The sequence below is a fragment of the Copadichromis virginalis genome, linkage group LG23 (assembly GCF_057382275.1).
Source record: "Copadichromis virginalis isolate Kocher_CV1m ecotype Utaka linkage group LG23, C_Virginalis_male_GT1.1, whole genome shotgun sequence".
NCBI lineage: Eukaryota > Metazoa > Chordata > Actinopteri > Cichliformes > Cichlidae > Copadichromis > Copadichromis virginalis.
This window is the reverse complement of record NC_140639.1, coordinates 15,371,008-15,391,102: the sequence shown is the minus strand read 5'-3', so window position 1 is coordinate 15,391,102 and position 20,095 is coordinate 15,371,008. Positions and strand designations below refer to the sequence as shown.

Genomic DNA, 20,095 nt, shown 5'->3' with positions numbered 1-20,095 from the left:
AAAATGTTTTAGCACGACTTTGGTAAGCTATGAAGCCACACTGCTTGATGGTCAGGAGCCTCGCAGAGTAATAATACATACTGTGCTTCAACATAGGGCTGCGCATGCGTGAAGCACAAGAAGATTCAGCCTGCCTCATTTCTGTCTGCCGTTTATTTACTTTCCGGTTCGTTGAAACGTCGCGGCAAAAGGTCGAGGAAAAGCACCAAGTTTTTTAAATGGACTAACAATGAGGTGGAGTTGTTGCTGCGAGTAACACGAAAGTACAACGTTACAAAAGCGAGTGAGAATTAAAGAATTTGAAGAAAAGCTATCTGGAGCATGTACAAACTGATATTAACCTTTTAATAGGGCTGTCAAAATTGAGAGCAAACAAAACAACTGCTGTTTAATGCCCTCCGCTATCTTAGTTTAATTGGTCACATGACTGCATCACATGACTAAAATGCGTCATCGTTTTAGAAAGTCTGCGTTTTCTCTGTCCACACTGCCACGCAAACGCACTGTCTTCAAATGTATTTGTTTTCGAGAGCGTTTTCAAAACACCGTCTCAGTGTGGACGGGAGGCCAAAATGGAGAGAAAACAATGTGGTTTCAAACGAAAACGCTTTAGTGTGGACGTAGCCTAACAATCAGTGGAGGACTTGTGTTACTTGGGATTAAACAGTCATGTGAAAAAGAGTTTTCCCAGTTCTGCATACAGCCGTGTGTAAAAAGAAAAATACACCCTTACTAGTTCCACTAGTAGCAAATCAATCAATCAATCAAATGTGCTTGATGTGCTTGAGAGATTGAAGAACTCAGCATCTGTGACTCTACAGAACTCGGTGAACATGTTAAATATAAAAAATAATGACAGTATGATTAGAATAAGACTGGACGACAGGACAAAGCCTCTTCTCTCTTAAAAGAATGTGGCAGCACAGCAGACTTGGAGATGTTTGGCCAAATTGCACAGCAACATTTTTGCAATAACCAGACACGGCATATCGGCACAAACACCTCGTACCAACTGTCAGCACGGCGGTGGAGGGGTGACGATTCTGGCTTGTTTTGCAGCCACGCCTGGGGACCAACCATGTGAGTTCCTTTGTATACCAAAGTATTTCAGAGTCAAATTTGAGGCCATCTGTCCACCAGCTAAAGCTTAGATCATGCAACAGGACAGTGATCCCAAGCACAGCACAGCGTAACATAAGCAGAGACAACCAGAGCTGTAGAGTCTCACGTTTTGTCTGAACTCCTTCCTACAGTGGAGTCACTCTCACCACAAAATGTTTCTGTGAAGTGCTGCAAGGACTGCTTTTCACTCACTTGGCCGTCGACCTTGTGGTGATACTTAATTAGACTACCAAAAGAAAGATCTTCTGGATTTGCAGATATGTGGGTAGATGAAAAGTTTAGTGTTGTCACGTTAACTGGCAATCACGCATGCAGCGTGAGTAATACTGAAGCACTGTAACAAATAATTTTCTACACTGAGTGAATTAGTCAGTTAATGCATTTCTCTGGTTCTGTTTGATGATTATACTTCCTATGTTTTATGGATTTATGGTAAATATAATTTCCTTTCAGTGTCAAATTGGAAACTTTGGTTATCCGATGAGTCCTGATGGAAACTGTTGTGACTTAGTGCTTTTTAAATAACCTCTGTATTCATGAGTTTTAGGGTGTTTTTGATCATCTTAGCTGGAGGGCCATGCTATTTATAAGTTTGACACCTACAAAAAACCTCCCCCTCTTCCCCTTCAGAAGCAGAGTGTGGTCTGAGGTTTGGTTACTAAGTGATGGAGCAAAAACACGCAACACCAAAAATTTTACTGCTGCCGCCCTCGTGCTTTCTTAATCTGCCTAATGAACTCTGACTCAAATACGTTAGCAACAAGGGTCGCGCATTTTTAGACCTTTACCGCTTTCTTTTTTAAATTATGTCTAGAGTTCAAATTGCAGATTTTTTCGTTGTTTTGTTTTTTGTCAGTGCCACAGTATGAAATCACTGTGCCTTTTGGGCTTCTTGGTCTGTGGTTTGGTTACCGTCTCTATATACCCTGTGGGTAAAATTTTGGTTTGATTTAGAAGAAAAGGTAAAAAAAGAGCAGAAGTTTCATAGCTTTGTCGTCAGAGATGGTGACACATGTTGGTGACAGTTTGCACCTCGGTTTTCGTACAAGAGGTCAGACTGGAATCAGATTAATGTTGCGACTCTTAGTACTTAGAGCTGTAGCAAATATCGATGTAGGACATTACTTTGAAGATCAAATGCTTGAGTATCAAGTCAGAAAATGCTGCAGAGATTTAACGAAGAGATGAACAATAATGATAATATACAGTGTTTCACTGAAAACACATTTCAGTGAAACCAAGATGTCTAGAAGGGTTTGTGTGTAGGACTCTTTCACTATCGCAACCATGGCGTCTGTTGTCTTTGGGCTTTAAAGGAAGTGGTTTTTCATCTTGAAGCAGCAACTCTGCCAAAGGTGACATGCATGGTTTATTTTGAGGTTTCTATGACATACTCAGAGATTTATACTAAAAGTTTTAGTGTGTTTAAAAAAAAAAACAAAAAAACCCCTGACTTCTCAGATGTGTACTGCATACGTGTCACGCTAATGCTGGAAACAAATCTGTATGATGACTATCATTGCAGTGGCCATATATTTATCCTAGTCACAGTTTTGTCTTATTTCAGCAGAAGGCTAAATTCTCTTAAACTTGATAGAGGAACAAAAAATATTTTAGCACTTAATTTTCACACATCTTTCATAGACGTCTTTGCAGATTCAGAATAACCTTTACGTCATTACCACAATGTTGGAGAAGCGCGTAAAGCCGACTGAAACGTCGCATGCAATCGGCATTTCATGTGCACTTTTTTTATGAGCTGTGATTTTTGCCCACTTGCCCAGGATGTGATGAAATGGGCGGATGATTAAAGGATGATCTCAGATTATCTGATGCTCAGTTCAGATCTGCCAGGAGACTGAACAAATTTAGTAGTGTACTTTTTAGAACGCAGAAAGCCCCTACACTGCACTATTTGAACTAAACAAAACCACAACACACTGGGACTTGAAGATACAATGGTAAGATGTTTCTGTGAGACGTTTGCTGTCCCTGGCCACAGCCTGACACCTGGCGATTCACACAGCTGAACACCAGGAAGTCTCTATTAACTGCCTGTCCTTGTCGTTGCAGTGTTTTGGAGCAGCAAAACCTCAAAAACAACAGGTTCTTGGAATAATCTCTCTTGTTTAGACCTCTCCATGTGAAAAAAAAAAAAGGCCTATTGGGACCCGCCATATTGAACCCCACCTCACCACAGGAATCTAAAACCCTATCTGTATTTTGGGGTGTTGTTCAGGTGGTGAAGACTCGGTGTCACCGCTTTACCTCGACACCCCACCCCTTACCGAGCACGCGTCTTCCCTTTTTTTGCCTCAGTGCTGCTGCCTGTGTTTTGAACTTATCTCAGTGTGGAACTGGCAGGTTCAGGGGTGTGATTGAGGTTTGAAATAGAATATGTGTTTGTCTCCAGTGCCTGCAGATGTCTTCACTTAGGAAGGTAAACATCGCATGGGCTGTTTAACTGTTAGAGGCAACAACCAGCCTCATCCCCAGGGCCCCAGGAGGAAATCAAGCACAAATGACACTGTTTTGTGTTTCACCAGACATCTGTCACCTTGTTCGCCCGCCATACATGCAGGGTACCGCGCGATGCCGCTTTTTTTTGCAGCGGGGCTCTCAAAGCTGCCGTTATTTCTCCTGCCTGTGCAGGAGTTTTCAACCATAAACAAGAAGACATAAGTATAATTTCCACAGACCCTTTTTTATTTAAGTGTATGTATAATATGCCAGAAATCTAAAATATTTTGACCCTGTAGATGATTAACACAATCCTTTTTTTTTCCAAAAGCTGTGGAACATGTTTGAAAGTTGTGTATTTTGTCTCAACAGAAAGAAGAAGGAAAGGTCCAAGGCCAGCTGAACCACACAGATTCGAGCCAGTACATCCGCGACCTCAAAGACCAGATAGCAGAGCTACAACATGAGGTGAGACTCCTAAAAACAAGCTACATGTTCACCTCAGTCACACTACCAGTTTTTCGTTGTTGGTGTAAATGCTTTGATCGAAATTTCACAACAATCCCTCAGATATGGTTTTACTTTGACTTGAACAGATTAGTTGAAGTGTTAACTACACCCAGAGACTTCCTGTGTGGTGCTGAAGTTGCAAACCTCTTAGAGATGTATTCACAAACATGACTTACAGAGGTTTATATGGCAGAACATTGAGGCACGATGCAAAGATGGATGCACATTCAAATGATTGATATCTAAGAATGAGTAAAATGTCACATATGACGTCAGAAGTGACACATTCCCCACAGTCTTAGTCACCTTTATTCATTATTATTGGTCCTGTCAAGCTTGTTGACCTATGTCATGTGTTTGAGAAAAGGTGTTTTAAAGAGTGCTGTCTCAGTCGTTTCCCTTCCCTGCCAGTTGTCTTTGAGTTTTAGATTGCCCGACAATGATTCTTATTATTTTAAGCATGCACAATGAGCAAAACTGAAACTGGTTTAAGTCCCGTCATGCACCTCTTGCACAGTTTCAATTAACATCATACAGCTTGAAATTTTATGTGCAGCATCTCAGATGTTGATTAGATCACCGTTTCCTTTCACATGACAGCAACAGGAAGGCAGTGTGCCAAGTTTAGAGAGACCCAGGTAAATGTAGGGTTGCTCGGGTTTTGGGTTGTTGTTATCGTTTTTATGTACTGTGCTCTAAACTGGCCTCTGAATGCATCTCTTTCTACATGACTGTCTGTTGCATGGCAGGCCAACCCAGGTGAGTGTTTTCAGATGTTCTGTGTAACACCCCCAGCTTTTCAAGCCTGACCATGTGTTGATCTTTACCCAACCCCTCTTTGAGTCTGGTTAATTCATGGTGTAGGAGACCATCCCAAGTGCTTCAAGGTAAAGCTAAAGAAAGCGGCCGTGCACGGCTGTAAACTGGAGGTGGGGACGTTAACTGAAAATACACTGTTCAAAATAAAATTTAAAATTAGTGCATATGTAGGCCCTTTTTGAACTTATAGCAGAAAGATAATCGGAGAAAATACAAACCCAATTCCAAAATAGTTGGGACTCTGCAAAGTGTGAATAAAAACAGAATGCAGTGATTTGCAAATCTCAACTGAGACATGAAAATTATTAGCTGATTTTGAATTGGATGTAAGAGAAAAGTTGGGACAGGAGAAACAAAAGAATATCTTGGAACTAATTAGGTTAATTAAGGTCAGTAACGTGAATTAGTATAAAAAGAGCATCTTAGAGTGGCAAGGTTTATAAACTGAGTCTACAAATTCAGCAACAGTTTCAAAATAGCGTATGCTTTTGATTGCTTTAACTATCTCATCATCTAAAGTACGTAATGTCAGAGAGTCTAGAGAAACCTCTGTGTGCAGAAAAGGCCAAGAACTGGATGCTGTGATCTTTGATCCTCGGACAGCACTTCATTAAAAACAACAAAACGATTATTTTTGCGATTAGTCGACTAATCAGATCATGCATCCATTGGACGTAAAGCGTACAGCTTATTGCACCAGCATGCATCTGCTCTTATAACTATCATTAGCTTACAGCTTTTTGTGTTTTTTAAGGTATGTGCTAACTAAAAATAACGACAAGATGATAGTTTATTAAATTTTAATGACATTTGCAGATTGTTTCGGTGAAGTTTAATAAACTCAGCCATCTGCTCCTTGCTATCTAAAATATAACAGGACACCGGAGTATATTCTCGAGCATCTCACACTTCTGATAATCAGCTGTCTGCTTGACGTTTATTCAGCTGTGTAAAAACTATAACTTTATCTCAGCCAAACCGATTTACTCAGGAACAAATAAAATACTAAAAAATTTTTTTAAGTTATCTAAGTGATTTATATATCACGTTTAACCTGAGTAGTGAAAGATGGCGGTGGGTTTGAAAACGATTTGCCGGGAGTCCGGTGTTCTCACGGGCTCTAGTGAGCCTTGCCCCCGGCTAGCTATCGAGCTGGTGGGTAACAGACGTCTCCGAAAACGTCGGAGTGTTTTTGCAAATATGTGGTGTCTTGATAAACTGAGCCGATATTTGAGGTTTACACAGCTACATTCTCGCCTGAAAATATGTTAAACGTTTATTTTGTGACCCAGAAAGAATAATAAGAGTAATATTAAAACTAACTAGCTGCCGCCATTGTTGGAAACTGAGCAGGGCCGCGCTATGAATTCTGGGACACAGCTTCTTCTTCTTCTCCTTTGGGGTTTAACGGCAGCTGGCATCCTTGTACATGCAGTGCTGCCATCTTCTGTTTCAGTCCGTTATTACACTCTTAAATCCTGCTACTTATTGCTGCGCTTTTGGGATCTAACAAAACTTCAAACGACGCGTCGACTATTAAATTAGTCGTCGACGATTTTAATAGTCGACGTAATCGTGACTAGTCGACTAATCGTGGCAGCCCTATTTCTAACTAACCTGGATAGCATTAGCTTATAGCATTGCTCTCTATCATCTAAATATATTTCTGACTTTTAAAAAAAAGTGCAGCAATGCAAGTCTAAAAAATTAATGGATGAACGCCAGATTGGCTATAGCCATCTTTTATATACAGTCAATGCAAAAAGTTCCTTACCAGGTATTTTGTTTTCCGAGAGAAAACAAATCCTCCAGTCTCAGACACTTTTCCTTTGCCTTGAAGCTCTGGAAGCACCTTAAACTGTTAACGTGGTTTAAGGTGCTTCCTGCTACCATGCAGTCTTAAATGGAACATAATTATATGACTCTTTGTCCCAAATCCATACTACACATTGACTTTAAGTGTTGAGATTATAAAGCACATTCGTGCACACATTCAATAAACTCATCAAAGATTGAAGCAAAGACAGCATATAGGCTTTGTGAATTGGACGGTGACATTTCTAAATCTCTATATAATTTTATATTGAGACGTGTGAATAAAAGCTTTTACTACAAATTTAAAAGGGACAACTTGTCTTCCTCCGTGTGAGTGCTGTAAAAATATTTATTTCATGTCTACTAATTATACAAACAGGACACTCACCAGTTGTATACTCTTGGTGTGTAGTATGGCTCTGATTTTATTGCATTGTTCCCTTTTGTTTTTATTTTTGGTTGAACTGGTGCCTGCATGTTGAATTTGTAGAGGACATCTCATCTTATTTGTTTCAGTGTTTCTGGTAAAATGTCACCAGCTCCCACTGACAGTTTGTTCATATCACGTGTGTCAAGTTTTTGTTATCTCACTGAGTTGCTAGCAGTCACAGGTTGTCCAGGAAGCCGTGCAAGAGTCATATTTCTCTGTCGTTATTCATTTTAAACATTAGCGTCACAGCTTGGCTGCTTTTTTTTTTTCTGTAGCAGCGCTACTTTGACACTAACAGAAAAAATGTGGATATAATTATGTTGTGAATTCAGCTGCATTAAAACATATCACTCTGTAGAATCAAAGGGAAAAATGATTCTGTAAACTTTCTGATAAGTCGCACTACTATTAAGTAAAACTGGCAACAGGAAACACATTTGTTGAAATTCAATCCGAAAACTGTCTTAAATTTCTCTTTATTAGTAAACAATGAACAGCGGACAGGACAGGAAGTGCTGAACTAGATATCCGCTCTCTATATTTCCTGCACCTGGCTAAAAGAAGGTTTGACCAAGACTTTCTTCCTCCCTCTTTCCTTCTGAGTACAATAACAGCAACCGAAAAAAATAAATAAATTAGTGAGCTGTCTATACAACTATACCCATTTTAATCATTCACACTTAAACCTGCTTCAGAGACACAAGACAGTGAAGCAAAAATAGAGCTGGTCCACGACGATATTGGAGCAGAGGATCTCAGGGAGGTGATCCAGGCCTTAGCACAGCACCTCGGGTCATATAGCATCTGTAACAAGCAGTTTGAGATTCCTTTAAGCCAGTTTTCTTCTGAGCGTGCTCACACATGTGACAATGTCAGGATATCCACCGTCTCTGACATCCTGTAGAGCCCCCTGGTCACAAACCAGGTGTGTAGAGTCTGGAGCTTTTGGCTTACTGGGATAACTTGCATGTTTGCTGACCTCATTTTTTGAAACTTTGGCTATATTTAATGTGTGCATCCACCACTGTAACAGTGTATTTATGACAGAAAATAAAGAAAAGCGTAATATGTTAGCTGTAATTTTTTCAAGAGGTTTGGTGTTCATGCAGCTGCCTTCAGGCACAGAAGTCTGATCTGTGGGAGATTGTGTGGCTCCTGACTCTCACTGTTTGCTTTCACAGATTCGCTGCTTAAAAGGACAGAGGGGGCGCTTGGCCAATCAGCCCACTTTTGATGGGATCCATATTGTCAACCACTACAGGGCGGATGATGAGTCTTACCAGTCTTCGGACGACGATGGGGTCAAGGTCTCCCCCCTGCAGGTCCCCCAGCAGAGGAGCCGTATCAAACTACACCCCAAACTCGAGGACACCGACAGCGATGAGGAGGAGGAGGACGGAGAGGCCCTGCGGATCTCTGTTCCTCAGAGCAGCAGCCACAAGACCACCTCCGTGTGAGCGGCGCCCGCCGGCTGCTGAAGTGGAGACGGAGGCTGTCAGCACTAACTGTGGAAGAGAGGGTCATCCAGCAAACCATTTCAGAGGAGACTCCTGAACTTGAAGAATGAAATGCATCATCATCATTTGATATCCTGAGAATCACACGTGGATTTAGTTTTCTTTACCTTCCTTTTGCAGTTTTTTTCTTGTTGTTGTTTTGGGGGGGTTTTGTGAGTAAAGCCAGAAGCTCAGCCTGAACCTCAGTAGAGGCTCAAATCACGTGGAGCGTCTCAGACTCTACTGGGCCACAGAGACCTGACAAAGAGGAGGAGAAGGGAGATCTCAGTCTATCACTCCTGACCGCTTCTTCTAGGTACAACACAGAAAAAGAGACTGTGTGCAATAAAAACGTTTTACTCTATATTACACACTTCATGTTTTTATATTTTAAAGCTTTTTATAAATGAACATCAGAAATGCATTGATGCCGTTACTACTAAGTCTCCATCATGCAGAGGCAGATTTGTATGAGTGCTGTGCGTGCGCATGTATAAATATCTATATTTCTAATGTCTTGAAGAGCTTCATCACAGCCTGGTATCAAACTCGCTTGTATCAGCCAGCGACGACTTGATGACTTTCTTTGGCCTTAGCACGTGCCACATGCCTTTCAAGGTCAAAGTGACATTGCGTACAAGTAGATATGTAAATGTGTATCATGTTGTTTGTTTCCCCCCACTTCCTTTTGAACTTGAAAATGCATATCTGGTGTTTAGAATATGCTGTACATTTGAGAGTAAAGGGACATATAATGTAGTTTAACACAAATAACAAATCCTGCTTTTGAGACGAGGGAGGTGAATTCCTGGTAGAATAACTAGTCACCCCTCTTTAGATGCTTTTGAACTCTCCGTTCTTAAAGCAGTCAGCATGTTAATAAGTGCAGATGGGGACAGGTTTATTTCTTAGCTACTGTTGCTGTTTTACAAAGTTCTCTGAAAGTATCACGATCTCACTTTCACGATGAGGTAAAAGGCGAATCACTTCAGTGCATAATGCATCTACCGATGACTCAAAGCTGAATGATGCCTCTCATATGTTCTGAGTGTCACTAATTTGCACGGAATTGATGACAGTCTGAGAGAACTTTGGTCAGGAGATGAAGCCGAGATAAAGCAACACTCAACAACACAACATGGAAACTAATCGGGACCGGCAAAGTGTTACCAAAGCGAGGCCTATGTTCTGGATCTACAAGCCACTCCATTTCATGACCTGGATGTGTAAAAGTGAATTTCTCTGAATGTCTGAACACTAACTTCTGTATGAATCGAGGCAGCCGCAGTCTCCAGGAACCAGCAAAGATTCTGACTTTGAGCAGGTGATGATGATGTTAATGTCTCTTTGCTGATGGAATAGAAGAGGAACACCTAATGGCACTTTTTTTGAGTCTGCAGTGCAGTATGGACACACTATGATGGATGCAGTCAAGCACACTCTGCAAACTAAATGAGATTGTTTTATATATATATATATATATGTATGTGCGTGTGTGTGTGTGTGTGAGAGAGAGAGAGAGAGAGGGAGTGAGCGAGTGAGCGAAAGGGATGAATTCACAATAAAATTGTTTGATAAACTCCTGGCCTGGTCTGTCTTGTAATGGTGGCTGCAAACCTCTAACCAGAGTCTCCTCGTGCAGGCTGAACAGCACATGTGGGATGTTTAGTCTCAGCGCTGCCTTCCTCTGAAGATTCTTAGCTTAGATTGACTGTTTCAGGAAGTGATTTTTCTCGCGGTTTTCAAAGTTGAGCCTCAACTACTAATCATTTCATGCAGAAAACCACATTTTAAAAAGAGCATCTCTCTTCGGGCACTGAAACATTTACCAGGTTTGTGTTTGGTTTTTTGGCTTTTTCCCCCACAAAATGCTGATGATGAGTTTGTGTTGGACAGTGAGGCCAGTCTGTTAGTGATGTAAGCTCAGATTTTTAGAACTTGCGTTGACTAGTAAGGTTGGCGATTTTTTTTTTTTTTTTTAACGTGGCGCAGTGGAAGGTCGCTTATTTCTATAGCGGGTGCCAGATGTTACAGCCACATCAATTCTATTTTAATCATTTCAATTTTAATCTCAAAATTCGGCTTTATTATTAATAATACCCGAGTTTAGCACAACCTAAACAGCAGTACTCCTGCGCAGACACGGGTGTGTGAATACAGCTGATTTTATGTATTTTGTTGATTTCTTTTTCTTTGATTGACCTTTGCAAATATTCGAACAGATTTAAACGTGCGTCCTGAAATGTTTACTATAAGGAGAGCGCGATACAGTGGCGCAGTGTGGGAGGCGTGAATCATTTGGTGAGTTCACATGTAGAGGCGTTTTAAAAGCTGAATTTCAACGGAGAGAAGAAAATATTTGAATACTGCAGAAATAATGACGCAGTTAATTAATTGTGCGGTTATAAACAACCGCATATCAAATCAAATCTAGTTTCAAACCGCGAAGTTCTAACAACCTGCGGCATCAAATCCCTAAATGTATTTATATTATTAATATCATTAATATTATTATTATTATTATGTGCGTGTATTTAATTTTGATGGCATGATGCTACAGTTAAGAAACCGTCTGCCTATCGGGCAGCAGGCCCTGCTGCAGCTGCTTTTATCGGTTCGAGCTTCATATCTTCTCCAAAAAACTGTATCCGGATGCCGTGATGCGTCTAATCGAGCTGGGACATGTGGTCCTTTAATTTCCTGTCCTTTATTTACTGATAACGGTTTGCATGTAGCCGACATTATAAATGCCTTCACTGACATGTTGGTGCCAAAGCCGTGTAAACGGTCTGAAACCTTTTTGGGCGTCCAGTTGTCTGATTTGGAGGAAACTTCACACCTTTACAGGCGTGGAGGATTTGACCGGAGCGGATTTACTAACGGTTACCTGGTGATATATTAAAATAATAAGTAAAGAAACGCAATGAAATGAAAAGTCATCCAAAATGCGCATGTGTGAATTTCGGCTCCGTGGCAATTCAACCGTCTCAAGCCACGAACAATAAAACTTTAAAGCGCAAACATGGCCTGATAGCCACCTGTATTTACTGCAAACGAATGCAGGTTTTTGATCACACTTTCACTTCAATGCCGTCTCAAAACTGTTTTATTACACCTGCAGTGGATGAAAGGCACCAGGACGCACGACTCCGTCTTATTGATCAGCGCGTAATGACGCTCTAATCTTCGACCTGTGCGAACAGAAAACAAACTGTCTCCGTTATTTGCTTCTTCCTCTCGGGGTAATGTGAAACGGTCACCGCAGGCGTTAGGACGGAGAGTGTCTGTCACATAATAACAGTTTATGGGCTCAAGTGACCACCAGACCGGGACAACACTTTGTCCTGTGTGGAGCCGGCAGTGAGTTTTGATCAGAGAGACACTGCGGTGCGTTTTTATGTGAGGATTTATTCTCAATGAATTATTTTTCCTCTAGCGTTTTATTGGCTGAACTCAACCGGAGACACTCTTGGCAAACCCGAAGCGTTTGGTCAAATTTTAATTGCAGCCTATAAGAATAATAAGACTACCCCGCCGGTTCAAAGTTTCTCCCACCCCTTTATTTTACCACGACGTGCTACTTCAAGCTCCCCAGCAAGGCACCCTGGGGTGTGTCTCCCCGTTTCCTCTCCCCCTGCCCCCTTTAAAGATTGAGAAAGGCGCCGATAAAGCCTGTATCACCTCTCCCGACTGCCACGGGCTCCATGGGAGACACGAGCTGCAGTCTGCGAGAACTTCGGCAGCCCCAAGCTGTGGAAAAGTTAAACACTGCAAAAAGTGTCTCATAGACTTATCGTCCCAAGTTGTACTTTTAAACAATAAATAAACTTTTCTCTTCTTCATTCCACCTGCGTTTCTTGTAAGAAAGGAAACCACTGTCGGGTTCTGAAATGAGTCCGTTTGCTCTAAAGATGCAAGACGACGTCGCCCCCGCTGCAGACAGTTTTCCTACAGCCTGCTCTGACTAAAACTCTGCAGGCGGATATTTTTTACAGCGCACTGAGCTGTGGCGAGCAGCCTCGACACCTGTCCGACGACACCTGGCAGGCGTGACCGACAGTCCGCGCATGCTCCCTTGTCAGGTTGAAACCTCTTAAAGCACTTGGGAGCAACATCACCACACCAGTAGATGTCAAATCTTGGAGCGAGCGGCCTCGGGCGCAGGAGGACTGCTCTCTACAGCTGGATTATTGTCACTGATTTGTTCTGTTCCGCTTCAGAGATGCCCCGCTCCTTCTTGGTGAAGAGTAAGAAGGCGCACAGTTATCACCAACCCCGAAGTTTTGAGGATGACTACAACAAGCTGGACACGATACTAGCGCACATATGCTCGGGTATGCAAAAGGAGGCTTTTCTTCAATATTCCCCTCTTTGTCAGATGACACTTTCAATGCTGTATTTGATATCGATATAATCTGACGGGATGAGGGGTATTTTTCAAAAGTAAAATACATTTTTGATCGCAACACTTGCCAATAATTTGTAAGATGAATAATGCTTTAAAAGAAAAGCACTTTACAGTTAAGAGTCATTGTAGTGTTTTGTATTCAATTCTGAAACTGTTCTTTTGGTTAAATGCATGTATTTAAATATCTCGGGTTATTCACAGTTTTATTACATATTACAACATTTTTTTTTATTGTTATACCATATCATATATTAACACTATTACCACAAGAAAAATTGACGTTATCTCTGACTAATTTTGTCCACCAAAAATCCAGTTTTGTTTTGACAAATTACCGAACTGGCGACCATCCACGTCATTTATCAGCCCTTTAAAAACAACATAAGAATGGCTTTAATTGAGTCACCGGTCATTACGATGCTGACTGTCATTTGTTTTGTGCTTCTCAGAGGGAGATAAACTCCCAGAAGAAGACACGGATATGTCGGTGGACAGGTACAACCTGTCTCCGGACTCCCACCTGGGCGACGCAGCAGATTTCTCCCCCAAGTCTCCGCTGAGCTGTGCCGACAGCCTGTGCTCTCGCTCCCCGGACTATGAGGACTTCTGGAGGCCTCCATCTCCCTCCGCCTCGCCAGGTAGACAAAGACACACACATACATACACACATACTGATGATCCTGCAATAGATTACATTTCATGTACACATGAAAGACCCAGAGCGGAAACTGTAAAGCGTCCAGGACGCACAGATCCAATGCAGACTTTGATTTGTATTTTTTCCACCATGGTTTAGAAAACATACAATACAATGTTCGTTTCGGCAAACTAAATAAGCAAAACAGGCCTTTGTGATAGTTTACATATTTTGCTGTTTTAATCATTTTCTGAGATTGTTTTAAATTGAAGTTATTCTTCACACAAATACGTTTTCAGTTTTTATAATAAATCAGAGCAGATATCATCTAATCTAATTTCATTTTAATCGGACTCAACCACAAATCATCACTTGGGGAATCTGAAATAAGTTTTCCCCTCAATGATTCCTCTGAGGCCCCGTAGATCCCTGGAAGTGCTCCTCTTCGGTCACTTCACTGCTTTCATTAAATTTTTTATCTGTTCCCCTCTCCAGCTGATTCGGAGAAATCTCTTTCTCCCCTGGTGGACGAGACTCAGCCCTTCACCGTTCCATTCCGGCCGTACGCCTGGAGCAGCAGCTATCCCAGGCCGGAGCTGAGGCCGCTGGTGCAGCCAAGCCTCCATACGGGAATGGAGGTAGAAAGAGGCCCGGCTGCGATGGGCTTCTACGGAGACAGAAGCACCCATCCTGCCCTGTATGCAGACCGAGCTCTGGGAGAGGAGACCTATGGTAACTACAGGAGGCACGCTGCTGCTCTGCTGTTTCCTGAGGCAGGCATGCACGGAAAAACCCACGACGTGAACGCGCAGTCTGATCTGCTGTGCTCTAGCCTCATCCTCAATGGGGCTTACAAGTGCGTCAAGTGCAGTAAGGTGAGGACAGAGAGCAACGAAGAGAGGTGTGATTTCATATAGTCCAGTCTAATATAGTGTCTTCTATAAAATGCATGCATGTTTGTAAGAAAACACCAATAATTTAAAAACTTGGGATAATTTGATTTCCGCTCAACTTGGCCCCAAGCAAAGACTCACTGCAGCTGCTGTCTTTTGGCTGACCTCTGACCTCTCTATAGGTGGAACAAAACACAAACAATTGACTCTCCAGTTACACAGAATCGAATTTGGTTGTTTTTTTTTCTTTGATGGTTTATTGCAAATTTTAAAAAGTTCTTATCGTCAATTCATTGTTGTTCTCAGGTGTTTTCCACTCCCCACGGTTTAGAAGTGCACGTCCGCAGATCACACAGCGGCACCCGGCCATTTGCGTGCGAAATCTGCGGCAAAACTTTCGGACACGCAGTGAGCCTGGAACAACACAAGGCCGTGCACTCTCAGGTATCTTCACACCTCAAACCACAAGATGCAGTTTGCACCCTTTTCTTTTTTTGGATTCACATCTTACTTTCAACCCGCCTTCCTGTCAAGCGTGGATGCGCTGACTCGAAAATGTGACGAAAACAGGCCTCTGCTCACGTTTCAGGAAAGAAGTTTCGACTGCAAAATATGCGGTAAAAGTTTCAAGCGGTCGTCAACTCTGTCGACTCACCTGCTTATCCACTCCGACACGCGGCCGTACCCATGCCAGTACTGCGGCAAAAGGTTCCATCAGAAGTCGGACATGAAGAAACACACCTTCATCCACACAGGTGAGCGAAGAAAGGGACGAAACTACATTTGTTGTTTTGATTGTTCTGTAACCGAGGTAAAAGATCTGTGCGCAAAATCCAATTTTTAAGCAGCAAAATGTATACCTCTCGTTTATTTTTATTATATATATATTTTTAAACCCTAAATCAAATGTATTTTTATTTTTTTTCTCTTTCAGGTGAAAAGCCACACAAATGCCAGGTGTGCGGGAAGGCGTTCAGCCAGAGCTCCAACCTCATTACGCACAGCAGGAAACACACCGGATACAAACCTTTCGGCTGCGACCTCTGCGGCAAAGGTTTCCAGAGAAAGGTGGATTTGAGGAGACACAAGGAGACGCAGCACGGGCTGAAATGAACTGACGCGGCACCATGGAGTCAATCTAATCTGACTTCAGAGCAATCATTTGCTCATTCCTAGGAAGTCGTTTTTAGACATCCGGCATTTTCGACTTTTCCTCCTTCTGCCATCCACCTTGAGGACATTTTTCGGATCAAGATCGACTCTGACTCTCATTTAGCTTGTTAAACGTGCATTGAACCTATATTTAACAACGACAGATGGTGTTTTTTATTTATTTTATAAGGGAAAAAAACGTTTAACGGGCGACTTTTTGCAGTGCGAAGACGAGCAACACTAACGAGACCAGCCTGCTGCAGAATGTTACATGCTCACAAAACCAGAGATAAGCTGTGGACTTTAAAATACATGACATGTAAGCGCGATAATAATAATAATAACAATAATAATAAAATTGTCTGTGTCTTAAGCCCATAATATTAGCAGTCACACTTCAATAACAGGATTGGCAGAGCCATAAAGAAACAGATGCAAATCTGCGCTTCTCCAAAAGAACAGACGTAGGATTTTGTTGTCAGCTACAGCGATGCTGGCAAAACAGTTCTTCCACTGTCTGATTTAATAATCGCTTCCATTACCAAGCTGGTATCTTTGGTCTATTTTGCACATTTTCTTGTCAAATTTAAACTTCTATCGTTTACAAATAAATATTACTTCTCTTCAAATATGTATTCCAGTTTCTTGTTGATGTTTTAAAATGATTATTATTATTATCAAAATTTCAATGCAGTTAAAAATATGGATGAGTTAAGTTTTTCCAAACGAAAACAGAGACGGAACGGAAAAAGCGTGCATAAAAATAAAACAGATTACATTAAAGTAAAGGTCGGGTTTCATCACCTAAGTTTAAAAAAATTCCACAGAGCGTCTTTTTTTCACTGTTGTCAGCAGACGCGTCGGTAGATTTAAGGTCATTAGCAACAGTTATTTCAGATTTTTTCTCGATCGAACACACACACACACACACACACACACACACACACACACACACACACACACACACACACACACACACACACACACACACAGAGGGAGAGAGAGAAATAAAACTATGATCTAATCGAATAAGAGCTTTACGTTCCAGAGTGTAAACTTTAAAACAAAGGCGCCAGGACGTTGAGCCACCTTGCTGCCGTGATTGTGTGATTGCCCAGAGGCTACTGTTTGTTTTGACCACTGCAGACATTTGTTTGGACCTCAAACAGTATGAGCTGATTTAACCGTTAACCAAATGCGTTTTACCCTCATGGCTGTTATTTGGGGGGGGGGAGGAAAAAAACGAGCTTTGGCAGAAAAGATATCACATGTGGCAGCTGTGATCCTGGGAAAAATGAGAGTCGGGAAGCACCCTGTCAAAGTTTCTGTACTGCTACATAAACAATAGATTAAATGGTTTAATCTGATAAACAAAAACGCTCCCTGGAAATATTACAGCACATTTAAGAAACAGGTGGTATCCCTGTCATAGAGACTATTTCCATAGATAGAATCAGTTTAATACTGTGAAAATACCTCTCATAACTGGTTAGGTGAGCTTATAAACAGTCGCCTTATTAATCTACCGATTCTTCCAAACTCTTATCTTTTAACCTCCGACACAAAAGAGGCGGAAAGAGGAACAATCACTTTGTCGTTTTCACTCAACATTGATTGAAATCACTGACTCACAAGGATTTTCTATGCCTCACTTGCCTCAAAATCGTACAACATCCAGGCCTGCGAAAATACTGAATATTTTAAACCCCAGGATGAACAGACTAAAGGAGAACAGGAACAGGCATGCTCATTTAAAGCAAGATTTAGTGGAGCTGTGCGCATTACAGCTACATGGCAGAGAGACTCACAGTGTTTATTCTTTTCAAACGAAAATGCATTTTATATGCAGCAACCACACATTTCAAGGCGAATAAAAAGCTTCAGTTTTGAAAAGACTTCAAAACTGAAGCTCCTTTAAAATAAATCTATAAAGGAAATAAGAGGTTACGCTGCTTGAAAGGAGTGCACTTTTTGTTCAGACTGAATGAGGTTGAATCTGGTGACAGGGGAATTTCCTGATGCCTGATGCCAGTGCCTTTAATGCTCAGAGAGCCCCGAGCCGCCAACCTCACCTTTGAAGTAAGCAAGCAAGCAGGTTCTCTCAGGTGGGACGTTTCACTGCTGGGCAGAGCAGGTCGACTTCAGCTGAACTTGTGACACTGAGCTCCTCTCATAACTGTTTAAGCAACTGAACAACCTAGATCGCTTATGATGGATGTTTTGTTTGTTTTTTTACCTCATAGAGTGCTGTATGACGAGTCCCTTTGAGAGATGCTCTTCAAGCACAATCTCAGAGTGAAGCTTCTCAAGTAAAAATCTTCAAACGAGTCAATAGGCTGACCAGATTTCCTCCAAGTGCATGGCTAGATTTTTCTTTTAAACTTTATCCCACTGCCTAAAGGCATATCAAATATGAATAGGAGATGGCTCGATTGATTTGAGTGGGCGAATAATCAGAGCATTGCAGTCTGAGGCCTGCATTTTGGCCCGTAAGTGCACACGGTGGATAAACATGCACTCATCTGTGCACGCAGCCACACAGCATGCAGAGGTATGGCTGGATTAATTTTTTCTGACAGACATAGTTGTGCAATTAGAAAGTTCAAGGTCTGGGTTTGTGTGGTCTTGGATGATCTATTATTAATCTGAGATTATACATGAATAATAAAAGATGGGAGAGAGACTTGGGTGTTTGATTTCTTTTTTCTTTTTTTGATTTTTAATGTCTGAAAAAACAGACATTAAAAATGTAATCAAATTATTAGCTAGTATTATGGGATATTTGGGGTATTATGGGATAGATGATCCCCCCCCCCATTATACAAAATATTTTTGTATAAAAATAATCTACTGAAAAGAGGTCAAGTATATAGATATTATTGCACAATCAATACATGAAAAAACTTCAAAATAAAGCCAAGTTGTATGGGACATGCTACACCCGACCTCCCATAACTTCATAATGAAAGCTCTGATTTACCCAAACTGAGTGCGGTGGTTGACAGGAAGTTTCTCTACATGTCTGAATAAACAAAATGTGAACCGCTGGGTACACTGAGGAAATATAGCTGTACTTCCTCTAAACCATCAATGTGTCTAATAGACTCCATTCCTACAAGCTTCCACAAAAAGGTCTTACCATTTAATAATGCGGCAATCTTAAATATGATCAATTTAAGATTAATATTAATGTACGTACAACAGGCCTTTAAGGTGAAGTTACCATAAACCATTACTCAAAAACTGACCATCAACTGACTCAACTGTTTTAGATAATTACCGGCCAATCTCCAACCGTCCGTTTATTTCTAAAATTCTTGAAAAAGTAGTTGTGAAACAGCTAATGGATTGTCTGCAGAGGAATGATTTATTTGAAGAGTTTTAGTCAGGTTTCAGAATTCCTCACAGTACAGAAACAGCTTTAGTGAAGGTTACAAATGATCTTTTCACGACCTCTGACAGTGGACTCCTTTCTGTTCTTGTAGTGCTAGACCGCAGTGCAGCGTTTGATACTGTTTACCACAATATCTTACTACAGAGATTAGAACACACTGTAGGTATTAAAGGTACTGCGCTGCTGCAGTTTGAATTATATCTAGTTTCTAATTTGTTAAAATAACTGGAGAGGCCTCTTCACACACTAAGGCTAATTATGGAGTTCCACAGAGTTCCGTGCTAGGACCTATTCTGTTCACGTTATACATGCTTCCTTTAGTCAGTATCATTCGAAGGCATAGCATACATTTTCACTGCTATGTAGATGCCGGATGACACGCACTAATGAGTTCAATTGCAGGAATGTCTTAACGATATAAAGTCCTGGATGAACTCTAATTTCCTGCTTCTAATTTCAGATAATCTGAGGTTATTGCACTCGGCCCCCAAAATCTTAGAAACATGGTGTCTAACGTGATCTAGACTAGAAAAGAAGTGCATATTTCTCCCATATAAGCTTCTTTTCTTCTAATTTTCATTGTCTCCTTGTTAAATCCAGAATCAAGTCCTTAAAATTCTTCTTCTCACATACAAGGTCTTGAATAATCAGGCCCCATATTATCAATCAATCAATCTTTATTTATAAAGCACTTTTCATACAGAAAAAATGTAGCACAAAGTGCTTTACATAGTTAAAAGCAGCCCACCCCACCCTCCAACTCACTCCCCACACTCTCAATACACATATATCCCCCCACCCCCACCCACACACACATACACACACGCGCACGCTTAAAGAGTAAAAATTGGGCTGGGCTCGCATGAGCCAAGTGAGGAAACATTATAACAGAGAGCCGTCTGCACCGGGAGCCGGTCACAGACCGCAGCCTCCGGGCTGGGCACACAGCAGGAGGGAGG

General features: G+C 41.4%; 3 protein-coding genes across 8 annotated transcripts in view; 2 read left to right on the top strand and 1 right to left on the bottom strand.

The window, feature by feature from the left end:
• The window catches only part of evi5b (ecotropic viral integration site 5b), a 44,700-nt gene extending 34,466 nt beyond the window's left edge, over nt 1-10,234 (top strand). For all 5 annotated transcript variants that reach the window (XM_085447923.1, XM_085447924.1, XM_085447922.1 and 2 more), the window contains 2 exons: nt 3,955-4,050; nt 8,338-10,234. In XM_085447923.1, coding sequence (XP_085304049.1) covers nt 3,955-4,050; nt 8,338-8,613 — 372 coding nt within the window. In that variant the 3' untranslated portion in view covers nt 8,614-10,234. The remainder of the gene's footprint in view (nt 1-3,954; nt 4,051-8,337) is intronic.
• lg23h1orf146 (linkage group 23 C1orf146 homolog) overlaps nt 7,614-20,095 on the bottom strand; it is a 35,717-nt gene continuing 23,235 nt past the window's right edge. For both annotated transcript variants that reach the window (XR_014917873.1, XR_014917874.1), the window contains exons 6-7: nt 8,437-8,910; nt 7,614-7,960 (exon numbers count right to left, since the gene is read on the bottom strand). The gene's annotated coding sequence lies outside the window, so the exon portion shown is untranslated. The remainder of the gene's footprint in view (nt 7,961-8,436; nt 8,911-20,095) is intronic.
• On the top strand, nt 12,446-16,365 carry gfi1ab (growth factor independent 1A transcription repressor b). The gene is made up of 6 exons (XM_085447930.1): nt 12,446-12,986; nt 13,510-13,698; nt 14,193-14,572; nt 14,897-15,034; nt 15,180-15,345; nt 15,525-16,365. Exons 1-6 carry the CDS (start codon nt 12,782-12,784, stop codon nt 15,701-15,703), a joined length of 1,257 nt encoding a protein of 418 aa, XP_085304056.1. The 5' UTR covers nt 12,446-12,781; the 3' UTR covers nt 15,704-16,365.

What these genes read in the sequence shown, in the direction of transcription:
- gfi1ab (XM_085447930.1), top strand. Translation starts at nt 12,782, where the DNA reads ATGTCAAATCTTGGAGCGAGCGGCCTCGGGCGCAGGAGGACTGCTCTC. An exon ending in ACTAGCGCACATATGCTCGG is followed by an intron (nt 12,987 to 13,509) that starts GTATGCAAAAGG and finishes TGTGCTTCTCAG; the next exon opens with AGGGAGATAAACTCCCAGAA. An exon ending in AGTGCGTCAAGTGCAGTAAG is followed by an intron (nt 14,573 to 14,896) that starts GTGAGGACAGAG and finishes TGTTGTTCTCAG; the next exon opens with GTGTTTTCCACTCCCCACGG.